At 47.9% G+C, this 12,501-nt stretch overlaps 1 protein-coding gene across 1 annotated transcript; it reads left to right on the top strand.

Moving 5' to 3' along the window:
- Nucleotides 1-30: 30 nt before the first annotated feature.
- LOC121561297 (protein FAM83B-like) lies at nucleotides 31-11,783 on the top strand. Its single transcript, XM_045217290.1, has 4 exons — nucleotides 31-465; nucleotides 9,241-9,365; nucleotides 9,594-11,139; nucleotides 11,772-11,783. The coding sequence occupies exons 1-4, from the start codon at nucleotides 31-33 to the stop codon at nucleotides 11,781-11,783; spliced, it is 2,118 nt and encodes a 705-aa protein (XP_045073225.1).
- The last annotated feature ends 718 nt before the right edge of the window (nucleotides 11,784-12,501 follow it).

Here is a 12,501-nt window from a genome sequence, read left to right as displayed (position 1 = left end):
CAGAGATCCTCTCAGGGGGAAACCTTACAAATGGAATCCAAGCTCTCCTGTCTGTTGTCATTCAAAGAAGACGTGATTCCAGCAGAATACATCCAGCCACACTACAAGGAGTCCTACCGGCTTGCCATCTACGCTCTGGTCAGTGGGGGTAGAGATGTCTACCAGGAGTACCTCAAAGCCGAACAACTCAGTGACTTTCTCTCTGAAGAGGAGATCATCTTCATTTTAGACAATGCAGAGTTGCCAGTCCCAGAGGATGAGGATTCTGCAGGGAAACATGTCAGAGCTCCCTCCACTTACTTCCCCACTGAGTCAGATGAGGAGGTTCCTGACCTTGACCTCGGCTGGCCAGAGGTCACCAATGAGAACATGGAGACAAACATCAGCCTGCTTTTCCACCCTCCCAGACACAACACACCGACCATCAAATACATGATACGTAAACAAATTCTAAATGCAAGACAGGTAAGGTGTCACAGTTCCCTCAGCCAGAACCCAGAAGCAGACCAGGACAAGGAGAGTTGAACGAAAGTGAGGGTTTATTCAGATAACAAAAAGGTGCAGAATAATCCAGGGACAGAGCGGGCGGCGTGGTTGAGTAGTTGGGGGTGCAGTCTGGGTCCAGTGATGGCTCGGCAGCCGCCGACCATCAGGCAGAGGTGGGGTGAAGGTTCCGGACGTGTGACTGCAGGTGGAACAAAAACGGAGGTAAGGACACAAAAAACTCAACAAAGTACAAAATAACAAAACTCACGCTAGAACGCTCAACTGATACAACGAACACCTACTGTTCATGGCTAACGATCCGGCAGGAACTGGATGTTGGGCCAGAGCCTAAGAAAGGTGCTGATTAGGCCCAGGTGTGCAGATTGCTAACAGGAATCAGGTGCGGAAACCAGAGCGCTCCCCGGAGCGTTCCCGAACCCTCGGGAAACTGGAGCTTACGACCAGACCCCGACTCAGACAGCCGGGATCGTTACAGTACCCCCTCCGACGAACGCCACCGGGCGGACTCCCGGAGCGCCAGGATGGAGGCGGTAAAAGTCCCTGATGAGATCCGCATCTAGGACCTGTCGCCGCGGAATCCAACTCCTCTCCTCCGGACCATACCCCTCCCAGTCCACGAGATACTGGAAACCCCGGCCCCGCCGTCCTGGCATCCATAATGCGACGCACCGTGTAGGCAGGACCACCTCCGATCATCCGAGGAGGAGGAGGAGGAGGCGGAGGAGGCAACAGAGGACTGAGGAAGACAGGCTTGAGGCAGGAGACATGAAAAGTGGGATGGACTCTGAGCGTCCTCGGTAGTTTGAGTCGCACTGCCACTGGATTGATCACCTTCTCCACCACAAACGGACCAATAAACTTCGGTAACAACTTCCTAGACTCAGTCCGTAACGGAAGATCCCGTGTGGCCAACCAAACCCCTATCTCCGATGGTATAGGTGGGAGCGGGGATCCGGCGACGGTCGCCTGGAGCTGATACCGGTCCGAACCTCTAAGAGTGCCTTTCTGGCCCGATGCCAGGTCCGGTGGCAACGCCGAATATGGGCCTGAACAGAAGGCACTGAGAGCTCCTTCTCCTGAGAAGGGAACAGGGGAGGTTGGTAGCCATACAGGCACTGGAAGGGAGACATCCCAGTGGCCGATGTAGGGAGAGTATTGTGGGCATACTCAACCCAAGGCAACTGAGAGGCCCAGGAGGTGGGGTTGGAAGAGACCAGACAGCGTAGCGTGGATTCCATCTTCTGGTTGGCTCTTTCCGCCTGACCATTGGATTGGGGGTGAAAACCAGATGTGAGACTGACTGTAGCTCCAATGGCCAAACAGAAGGACTTCCAGACAGCAGAGGTAAACTGAGGGCCACGGTCGGAAACGATATCACTGGGCAAACCGTGGACCCTGAAAACCTCCCTAACCAGGATCTCGGACGTCTCCGAGGCAGAGGAAGCTTGGCAATAGGCACAAAGTGGGCGAACTTGCTGAATCTGTCCACGATAGTCAGAACGACCGTGTTCCCCTCAGAAGCGGGCAACCCCGTGACGAAGTCCAGGGCCAGATGCGACCATGGACGCCGGGGAATAGGAAGGGGATGAAGTAGTCCAGAGCTGGGCCGATTGGTACTCTTATTCTGCGCACACACTGGACAGGCAGCAACAAACCCCGAGTATCCTCGGCCATGGCAGGCCACCAAAACGTCTGCGAAGAAACGCCATCGTCCGAGCCACGCCGGGGTGACAAGCCATCTTGCTGGCGTGGGACCATTTGAGGACAGCAGGACGAACCGACTCGAGGCACAAACAACCGACCGGGTGGACCGTTACCGGGACCGGGCTGAGTCCGAAGGGCCGCCAGCACCTCCTCCTCAATCTTCCACATCACTGCTCCCACGACGCAGTTCCGGGGGAGAATAGTCTCGGTCTTGGACCCACTCTCCTCCGTCTTGGAGAACATCCGGGACAAGGCGTCCGCCTTGCCGTTCTTAGATCCAGGTCGGAACGTCAGGGCAAACTTGAATCGTCCGAAAAACAACGCCCACCTGGCCTGACGGGAGTTGAGACGCGTTTAGCCGATTGCACGTAAGCAAGATTCTTGTGGTCAGTCCAGACAATAAACGGTTGCTCCGCCCCCCTCCAACCAGTGGCGCCACTCCTCCAAGGCAAGTTTCACCGCGAGAAGCTCCCGGTTACCCACATCGTAATTCCTCTCCGCAGGCGAAAGGCGACGAGTAGTAGGCGCAGGGATGGAGTTTACTGTCCGTGGAGCATCGCTGCGACAGGATGGCGCCAACTCCCACATCAGACGCGTCCACTTCAACGACGAACTGACGGGCCGTGTCCGGTTGAGAGAGAATCGGTGCGTTGGTGAATCGCCTCTTCAAATCCAGAAACGCTCGATCCGCCTCCGGATTCCACTTGAAGGTCCTGATGCTGGAAGTCAAGGCAGTTAATGGAGCGGCCACACGGCTGTAATCCCCGGATGAATCTGCGGTAGAAATTCGCAAACCCCAAAAAATCTCTGGAGCTGCAATCTCGTACCGGGCTGGGCCCATTCCAGAACCGCTCTAACCTTCTCCTGGTCCATCCTAATCTCACCCCTGGAGATGATGTACCCGAGAAAGGATGTCGTGTGGGCGTGAAACTCGCACTTCTCGGCCTTCACGAACAGGCGATTCTCCAATAATCGCTGCAGAACCTGCCGGACATGCTGGACGTGGTCGGAAGGTTCCTTCGAGAAGATCAGAATGTCATCCAGGTAAACAAACACGAAGAGACCGATCATATCTCTCAGGACGTCGTTCACCATACTCTGGAATACCGCTGGAGCATTGGTCAGTCCAAACGGCATCACCTGATACTGAAGTGCCCCATCGGTGTATTGAAACCCGTCAACCACTCGTCCCCCTCTCTGATCCGGACCAGGTGATACGCATTGCGTAGGTCTAACTTGGTGAACACCGTAGCACCCTGTAAGGAGTCGAAGGCAGAACTCATCAAGGGCAGGGGATACTTGTTCTTGACCGTGATGTCATTCAACCCCCGATAGTCAATACATGGTCGAAGAGAGCCATCCTTCTTACCCACAAAGAAGAATCCTGCCCCCAGGGGGTGATGACGAGGGACGAACGAGACCAGCAGCTAGGGGACTCCTTGATGTAGGTCTCCAACGCCCCCTCACGTTCAGGTCGGGAGATACTGTATAACCTTCCCTTGGGGTAGACAGCTCCAGGGACCAGGTTGATGGCACAATCATATGGTCGGTGGGGAGGGAGTGACAGAGCCTTCTGCTTACTGAAAACTTCCCCCAAATCGTGATATGTCTCGGGAACCAGGGACAAATCTGGAGGTTTAGCCTCAATCACCTGACTGGGAACCGAATGGGGGCAGGCAGTCTTGAGACAGTTAGCATGACAATCCAGGCTCCAACTCGTTACCTTGCCCGTCACCCAATCGAACGTGGGATTGTGTTCCTTCAGCCAGGGGTATCCAAGGACCAGAGGAACATGGGAAGACGGCAGAATGAAAAAATGAAATCATCTCAGAATGATTCCCTGACAACCGCATCTTAACCGGGTTCAGTCCTCATCGTGATACGTGCCAGACTACTGCCGTTCAGAGTGGTCGCTTCAATGGCTTCCGGCAATTGCTCCTTGGAAAGCCCCAGCTGTTCCACCAACTCGGCATCAAGAAAGCTTCCATCGGCACCTGAATCGATAAAAGCGTTAAGCGCTAAGCTCTGATTCCTGTTCACAAGGGTAGCCGGGAAGCGGGGTCTGACAGAGGTACTGAGAGGTTGAAACTGGCTCGCTAAAAGTCCTCCCAACTTTAGCGAGCCGGGCAGTTTGACGACCGCCGGGAACAGGTGGAGATGTAATGTCCCGGCGACCACAGTAGAGGCAGCAGTTGGTCTTACGTCTATGTTGACGCTCCTCCTTGGTTAACCCGTGCCGCCCCCCCTTGCATGGGTTCAGAATCGGGAGAGAGGTCCTCTCCACTAATCCTTAGTGGTGGAGAATGATCGACGTGTTCTGGTCCACCACCCGACCCGACTGGGAACTGAGAAGCTGATCGATTGGACGGACCCCATTGCTTCTCCCTCCTTCGCTCTCGGACTCGATTATCCACCCGAATAGACAAGGCTACCAAGCTGTCCAGGTCACTAGGCTCCGGATAGGAGATCAACTCATCCTTGAGCTGCTCCGACAGACCCTGGTAAAAGCCGCTTGCAAAGACTCCTCGTTCCACCCACTCTCCACAGCCAACGTCTTGAACTCGATCACGAAATCGGCCACGCTGCGAGTTCCTTGGTGAAGAGAAAACAGGCGCCTAGCTGCGTCCCTCCCTCGGACGGAATGGTCGAAGAGCTTCCTCATCTCGGCCGTGAACCCCTGGTATGAAGCCATGCAGGGATCCTGTCGTTCCCAAACGGCTGAAGCCCACTCCAGCGCTCGACCACGCAGCAACTCAATCACAAAGGCTATCCTAGCCTTGTCTGTGGCATAAGAGTAGGGCTGTAGATCGAACACTAATCCACACTGCATAAGGAAGGAACGGCATCCTCCCAGCTCCCCCTCATATTTATCCGGCGTCGGAACCTTGGGCTCACGGAGGGACACAACTTCAGAAGCGGCAGGCGAGATGGGTGAAACCGGTAGTGGGTCCTCCACCGGACACTGGCGTTGGTTCTGGACCTCCATCAGGCCGGTAGAAAGGTTCCGAACTGACAACGCGATCTCCTGTAGTACCGTGCTATGATGGCCCAACATCTTCTCCTGCTGGGTAATGGCATGGCGAACTGAGTCCAGGTCCGCTGGGTTCATAATAGGCCGGATCGTTCTGTCACAGTTCCCTCAGCCAGAACCCAGAAGCAGACCAGGACAAGGAGAGTTGAACGAAAGTGAGGGTTTATTCAGATAACAAAAAGGTGCAGAATAATCCAGGGACAGAGCGGGCGGCGTGGTTGAGTAGTTGGGGGTGCAGTCTGGGTCCAGTGATGGCTCGGCAGCCGCCGACCATCAGGCAGAGGTGGGGTGAAGGTTCCGGACGTGTGACTGCAGGTGGAACAAAAACGGAGGTAAGGACACAAAAACTCAACAAAGTACAAAATAACAAAACTCACGCTAGAACGCTCAACTGATACAACGAACACCTACTGTTCATGGCTAACGATCCGGCAGGAACTGGATGTTGGGCCAGAGCCTAAGAAAGGTGCTGATTAGGCCCAGGTGTGCAGATTGCTAACAGGAATCAGGTGCGGAAACCAGAGCGCTCCCCGGAGCGTTCCCGAACCCTCGGGAAACTGGAGCTTACGACCAGACCCCGACTCAGACAGCCGGGATCGTTACATAAGGAGGCACAATAATATAACTTCCCATCAATCATTTGCAGTGTCTGGTATTTACTGTTATGGTTTGTACGAATTCACATTCCTGGTTTGAATTGCCTTTCTTACAGAGTAGCATTTCCCACAGGTGCACATGTTGAAAAAAAAAATAATGTTCATTTAAAATGTCTGTGGCATATCAACAACCGAAGCCTGTGTCAACTTGCACTTGTTTAAACGTAGGCTTACTGAAATGTCAGCTTCACACGTCATGACTGCTTGCCAGGCTTTCTGAAAGGTTTCCACTTATCATCCTTACAATTGGACATGTATTTCCAGAAGGTTAAAAAAGTGTGTGTGTGAAGGTAATAGGGTGCTATTTGGGATGCATATTGTCTGGTAACTTGAATACAACTGACACCTGTATTTTATGAACCTGTGGGGGCTGTCCAGCCAGTGGTTGCATCCCTATCACCTGTATAGTGCAATACTTTTGACCAGGGCCCCTAGGACTGTGGACGAAAGTAGTGCACTATATAAGGAATAGGGTGCTATTTGGGACGTAGACTGTCAACAGAGCAAGTGCTGTCCATGGGCTCTTGTAACAAGGTCTCCCTCGACGGTTACGAAACACTCCTTCCTAGTTATATTATTCACCTCAATGTGTTACTTTTTAGCATGTCTGACAAAAAGGTGGTACTTTAGGAATACTTAAAAAAAGAATGTGGAATGACAAAAGAATAAGTACATGCATGCCCATTTTTTTCAATGTACACTGGAATGGGGAATCAATATTGCATACAGAAAGTCCTGTTTTTGTTCAGTACTTTCCTTTGCAGGTTTGTCAATTGAGATTGAGACCACTAGTGTTTTTGCTAATCATTGATTGTAGTCCCCAAACCCTTGTGAAAATGTTTAATGCCCTAACGTTATGTAACAGCAATGTAACATGAATAAAAATGACATTTTGTAAACCAAAAAAATAAATAAAGTGTGTGTGTAGGTAACAAAAGACATTGCTACATCTCAAAACACACATACGGTACAGTCTGTGCTGTTCAAACAGTGCACTTTTGAGTACCACAATTACTCAGTGTTGGGGAAGCTACTCTGAAAATATAGTTGACCAAGCTACCAATTACTTCACACTGGAAGAAGTTAAGCTACACTAAAGCAACCCTTAAGAAAAATATAGTTTACTTAACTAAAGTTACTTTGGAAAAAGTAGTTAACTACATCCAAACTACTTTGTGAAAAATGATCATATATACATCTGAAATGTCATTGACCCCAAATTGCAAGAACAGATTACTCTGGTGTCAGATGTGTAATTAGTCTATTAAACACAAAAAGTGAGAATAAGGCACACGAAAAGTGTTTCTTGAGAATTAGGCAGGTCTAATGCAGAAATATAAATGAAATTCTTGCCTACTTCACCCATATTTTATTAGTAGTGTATCGTTTCAGTAGTTAGCTACACAACTACATTGCAAAACAAGTAATTAACTACTGATTTTTTATTTATTTAGTTCAACTACCACCAAGCTACTGCAAAATGTAATTAAATTACTGGTTGAACTACATGTAGTTCACTACTCCCCAACACTGCAATTACTACACATAAAAAGACGAGGCACCTTTTCAGATTTGGTGACCAATTTCTGAGACTTCTACTTTCAATAAACCTCTGCTGTTCACACAACTGATAATTAAGCCTGTTCTTAATCCCTTTTTCAATATAGGTTATTGCTATAGCGATGGACGTCTTCACTGACGTTGATATTTTTAAGGCGATTGTCAATGCAACTACTAGGGGAGTGGTGGTCTACATACTTCTTGATGACTTCCAATTCAAAAGCTTTCTGAATATGGCTGAGAGCGCAGATGTCCAAATCCAAGATCTCAAGGTAAGGAATTATATTTGAAATACTTAATACTTAATTAACTATAACAAAAACTTCTGCTTCGACCAATTAAATACCACAAGTTTCTACACATGATTTGTGTCTCCCATTACACTGTGTGTATAAAACATTTGGAAGAGTTATTGAGTAATATTGAGTTGCACCCCCTTTTGCCCTCAGAACAGTCTCAATGCGTCAGGGCATGGACTCTACAAGGTGTCGAAAGCGTACCACAGCGATGCTGGCCCATGTTGACTCCAATGCTTCTCACAGTTAAAGTCAAGTTGGCTGGATGTACTTTGGGTGGTGGACCATTCTTGATACACATAGGAAGCTGTTGAGCGTGAAAAACCCAGCAGCGTTGCAGTTCTTGACACATTTAAATCGGTGCGCCTGGCACCTACTACCATACCCTGTTCAGAAGCACTTAATTATTTTGTCTTGCCCATTCATCATCTGAATGGCACACATACACAATCCATGTCTCAATTGTCTTAAAAATCCTTATTTAACCTGTGTCCTCCCCTTCATCTACACTGATTGAAGTGGATTTAACAATTTACATTTACATTTAAGTCATTTAGCAGACGCTCTTATCCAGAGCGACTTACAGGAGCAATTAGGGTTAAGTGCCTTGCTCAAGGGCACATCGACAGATTTTTCACCTAGTCGGCTCGGGGATTAGAACCAGCGACCTTTCGGTTACTGGCACAACGCTCTTAACCACTAAGCTACCTTACATAAGTAAGGGATCATAGCTTTCACCTGAATTCACCTGGTCAGTCTACAGTATGTCATGGAAAGGGCATGCATTCCTAATGTTTTGTATACTCAGTGTATATTCACAAAGGAACTGTAAGAGTCCTAATTCCATTTTATTTAGTTTATTTAGTTAACCTTTATTTTATCAGGGCGTCATACTGAGACCAAGGTCTCTTTTAAATGCATAGCAGGAGTTTGTCAGTGGCATGACCTTTTAACTATTGGCAGGAATCTTAGCGGAATAGCAATGACATTTGCTCCAAACCCTTGGTGGAAATGCAGTAGTCATTTACCGGTGTGTCTATTTCCCCCTAAAGCATCATCAGTGTACCAACGTGCTGGATGACTTCAGCAGGTTTACTTTATGAGTTTTATAGTGCAGTGCCAGGCTTGTTCCTGTTACGCAGTGTCTTTACCCTTTGTCTCAATTGGATAGACTGAGAACTTGTTTTTGAGCAAAGACAAAGTGTCCCAATGAAAGGTGAAATGTGTTGTCTTGCTGTAACTCTTAATAATTCCAAACCAATTTTCTGGTTGGCCTCCTGTCAATGGTTTTGGGGATGGTTGTCACAAGTTTGATAAGGTTAGAGTTGTAGTAGTAGTGGTGTGTGTGTGTGTGTGTGTGTGTGTGTGTGTGTGTGTGTGTGTGTGTGTGTGTGTGTGTGTGTGTGTGTGTGTGTGTGTGTGTGTGTGTGTGTGTTCGGAAAATAAATGGTGAGAGATTTTAACTCCATTCTTCTGTCTTATTCAGAACTTGCGAGTTCGGACAGTGAAAGGACAGCAGTATATATGTCGATCTGGAGCAAAGTTCCATGGATCTTTGGAGCAGAGGTTTCTATTGGTGGACTGCAAAACAGTGTTGTACGGTACATACAGGTATGTCTAACCTAGTACAACCAACTATGTCCCCTCTATTGCATTTAAAACAGAAATCTGTTCCCAAACTCTTCCTTAACTTGTTATATCCAGTATATTAAATATAATGTTATACATTATGTAGCATACTAACATTTTCTAAAGTATTCATGGAGTTTTATGTTTAAGTAACCGGATGACTGCATGTATTTATTATAACACCTTTCTTTTGGTCTCCTTTTCCTCCAGCTTCACGTGGTCCTTCGAGAAGATCAACCTCAGCATGGTCTTGGTCGTCACAGGGCAGCTGGTGGGCTCCTACGACGAGGAGTTCAGACGTCTGTTCGCCCGATCCACTCTGCCCGCCACTCTCTCTCAGGAGAGAGACTTCTGGAAAGAGCCGGCAACGTCCACGTACAACCCTTACCCCGGTCGGCTCTTCGAGAGCAGACTCTCTCTCGACCAGATTCACATGAGATCCCGCAGGAGACAGCTTGGCTTGATGAGTTCTACCGGTCAACAGAAGGACGATCGATACAGCAATGGACAGATGATCACAAGAGGACTGAGCATTCAGGACAGACTGAATCAATCTCACCGCACCGATATGGGGAAACTTGTGAGGGGACACAGCTACGCCGGAGAGCTGCCGCTGAGAGGGAATTCCACAACTCACTTGAGGAATGTAAGAGATGACGCTGGCGGTGCTCACGGTGCCCCTGAGAGAGGCAGACGCAGCGAAGATCCACTGTTACCAGGCAGGGTGAATCATTACACGCAGAAGAAGAAGTATGGCATTGACCAACAGCATCTACTCCCTTACAGCAGTGAGACCTCTCTTAACAGGTGGAAGATCAACTCGTACCTCAATAACAGTGATGTAACCCTAGGGGAGCCAGTTGAGAATCTGCATCTGCCTGACAGCACGCAGAACCCAAACACATCATCCTGTATGAGAACATCAGTCCTCTTCAACAGCCGTCTGGCAGAACAGTCTGAAACTCCTAACTATATGTCTGAGCACTCTGTGACATCTCCACAAGGCAGTCTATGGATGCTATCTCCACAGGGCGGTCTAGGAGTGACATCCCCACAGGGCATTCTAGGTGGCCTAAGCAACTTCCAACCCCAACTGACCCCCGCTAGATTGAGGGAGAGTCAGATGAGATTGGAAGAGATCAGACGGAAAAGGCTCAGTTTACATGAGTATGAGGAACCTGTCAGCAACTTAAGGCCAGCGCAGAGCCAGGATTCTCTCAGGCTGTCTGTTTTGTCTGCTCTCGAAAGAGCTAAAAGAAGGTCGTCAGAGAGAGGCCTGGATACAAGGCACAGTACGGCAGAGTTATCAGGCAGCTCAGAACACAGTTCTAATCAGGGACCTTCCAGCCGCAGAGAGGAACTCACCCCAGGAGGTCAACAGGAAGAGGAAAAAAGAGTTAAAGACCAAACATATAAACGAACCAACTTCAGTGATGCACAAAGGTCTGTCTCACAATACGACATCAAGAACAAGACAGAGAGGAATCCTCTTGATGACTGGCAAGAGCCTCTCTCCAGGACGATGTCGGCAGCCCAACTGGGAATACAACTAAAGGAGCCTTTGCTCAAGCCCTCCAACTTCAGACCCACTGGACTTAATGTGGAGAGCTCTAAAGCGCTAACGTCTTTGATTGGAATACCAGAGGAGAAGGAGGGCCCCACCAGGAAGAGTCATGGCTCCACTGACCAGCTGGCCAACAGCTCCGACTCAGTGCTCTCCGCAGACATAGAGAAAACACGCCAAAGTGTGAATCCAGTGAAACCCACAACTTCTGTGAAATCAATAAAGAATATAGTGCATGCCGATGTTTCAGTGGATAAAATGGTGGAGAAAACGCCACACCAGGAAGAGGGAGCAGAACTCCAAAGGCAGAATTCATTCAGATCCACACTTCAAAGGATAGGTTCAGTGAATTCAAAGCATTTAGTGCAGGCTGACATTTCAGAAGAGCAGAGAACCATCTCAGATCCTCCTGGAAAACCGTCAGCTGTGGGACTTACTACATCACCCAAAGGTCATTCGCCAAGCCCTTCCAGGTCATCACATAATGCGGCTGGTAATGAAACCGAAAAGGAACAACAACATAATTCTCCCAGCCCAGCAGGTAAATCATCATCTCCTGGGTTAAGTACTAGCTGGGTTAGAAGGAGCTTTAGAAAGAAACGTGAACCGGACCAGGACACCCTGAGCTCCACAAACACTGTGGAGAGTCAAGCATCAATTCATTCAGACACCGGGCAGAAACGAGCATATAGCCGATTTGAGAGTTTTGTTTCTTTTGACAACAAGCCATCTGATAAACCGACAAAAACTACTACAAACAGATATGACTCAGACAAACACAGAAGTTTGTTTGTGAGACATCCCTCTATTAGTTCCATACACAGCTATCAGACTGAAACTACGCCTAATGAAAATAAGCTTGGCCGATTCATACAACGGGTGGGGAATCTCATCAGCAAGAAGTGAATGTGTAAATGTTGTCTACGATCAAGGCAATAACAGCACTGTTCTATGACAGGGTTTGTATTGTAAATTAGACTGTTAAGAGTCTTTAGGGAATTTGCATTTATTTTTTGCACTGGTTATGGGATACATTTTATTGTAAAAATTGTTATATATTGGAATGTTCTAATATGGCAAGTGTGCGAATTCGGATATTTTTATTCCTTACTTGTGAAATGGTCATTTAGATTTCTCCTTAGTTGTCAAATGAATACCCCAAACGTGATTATTTTACTATCCTTTGTTTTGAGTTCATAGTAGACGTTTTGTTTTAAAAAGTGCATACATGCATAGGAAAATAATTGCTTCAGTATAAGGTACCCTCTAATTTCACTAGCCAAATCCACATTTGTGTTTTGAACTCAAAGTGCTGTGTTCAGCTATACATGTAAAATAAGTTTCAACGTCAGTTTTCAGTGTAAAGTGGCCAGTTTCCTTTCATACATTTTCCCATAGCACTGTAATAGGTTGAGAATGGTTTTTATGTTTGTGTACCTTACCGACAGCTATCTACTGTATGACATCATAATTCAAGACCCAAACCCCAGATGTTTCCTACTCTCTTTTTAAAGAAATCAGATTAGATGTGATAATTCATTTTCAATTCATTTG

The sequence above is a fragment of the Coregonus clupeaformis genome, unplaced genomic scaffold (genome assembly GCF_020615455.1).
Source record: "Coregonus clupeaformis isolate EN_2021a unplaced genomic scaffold, ASM2061545v1 scaf0999, whole genome shotgun sequence".
NCBI classification, from domain to species: Eukaryota; Metazoa; Chordata; class Actinopteri; order Salmoniformes; family Salmonidae; genus Coregonus; species Coregonus clupeaformis.
This window is presented reverse-complemented; position numbering and strand designations above follow the sequence as displayed.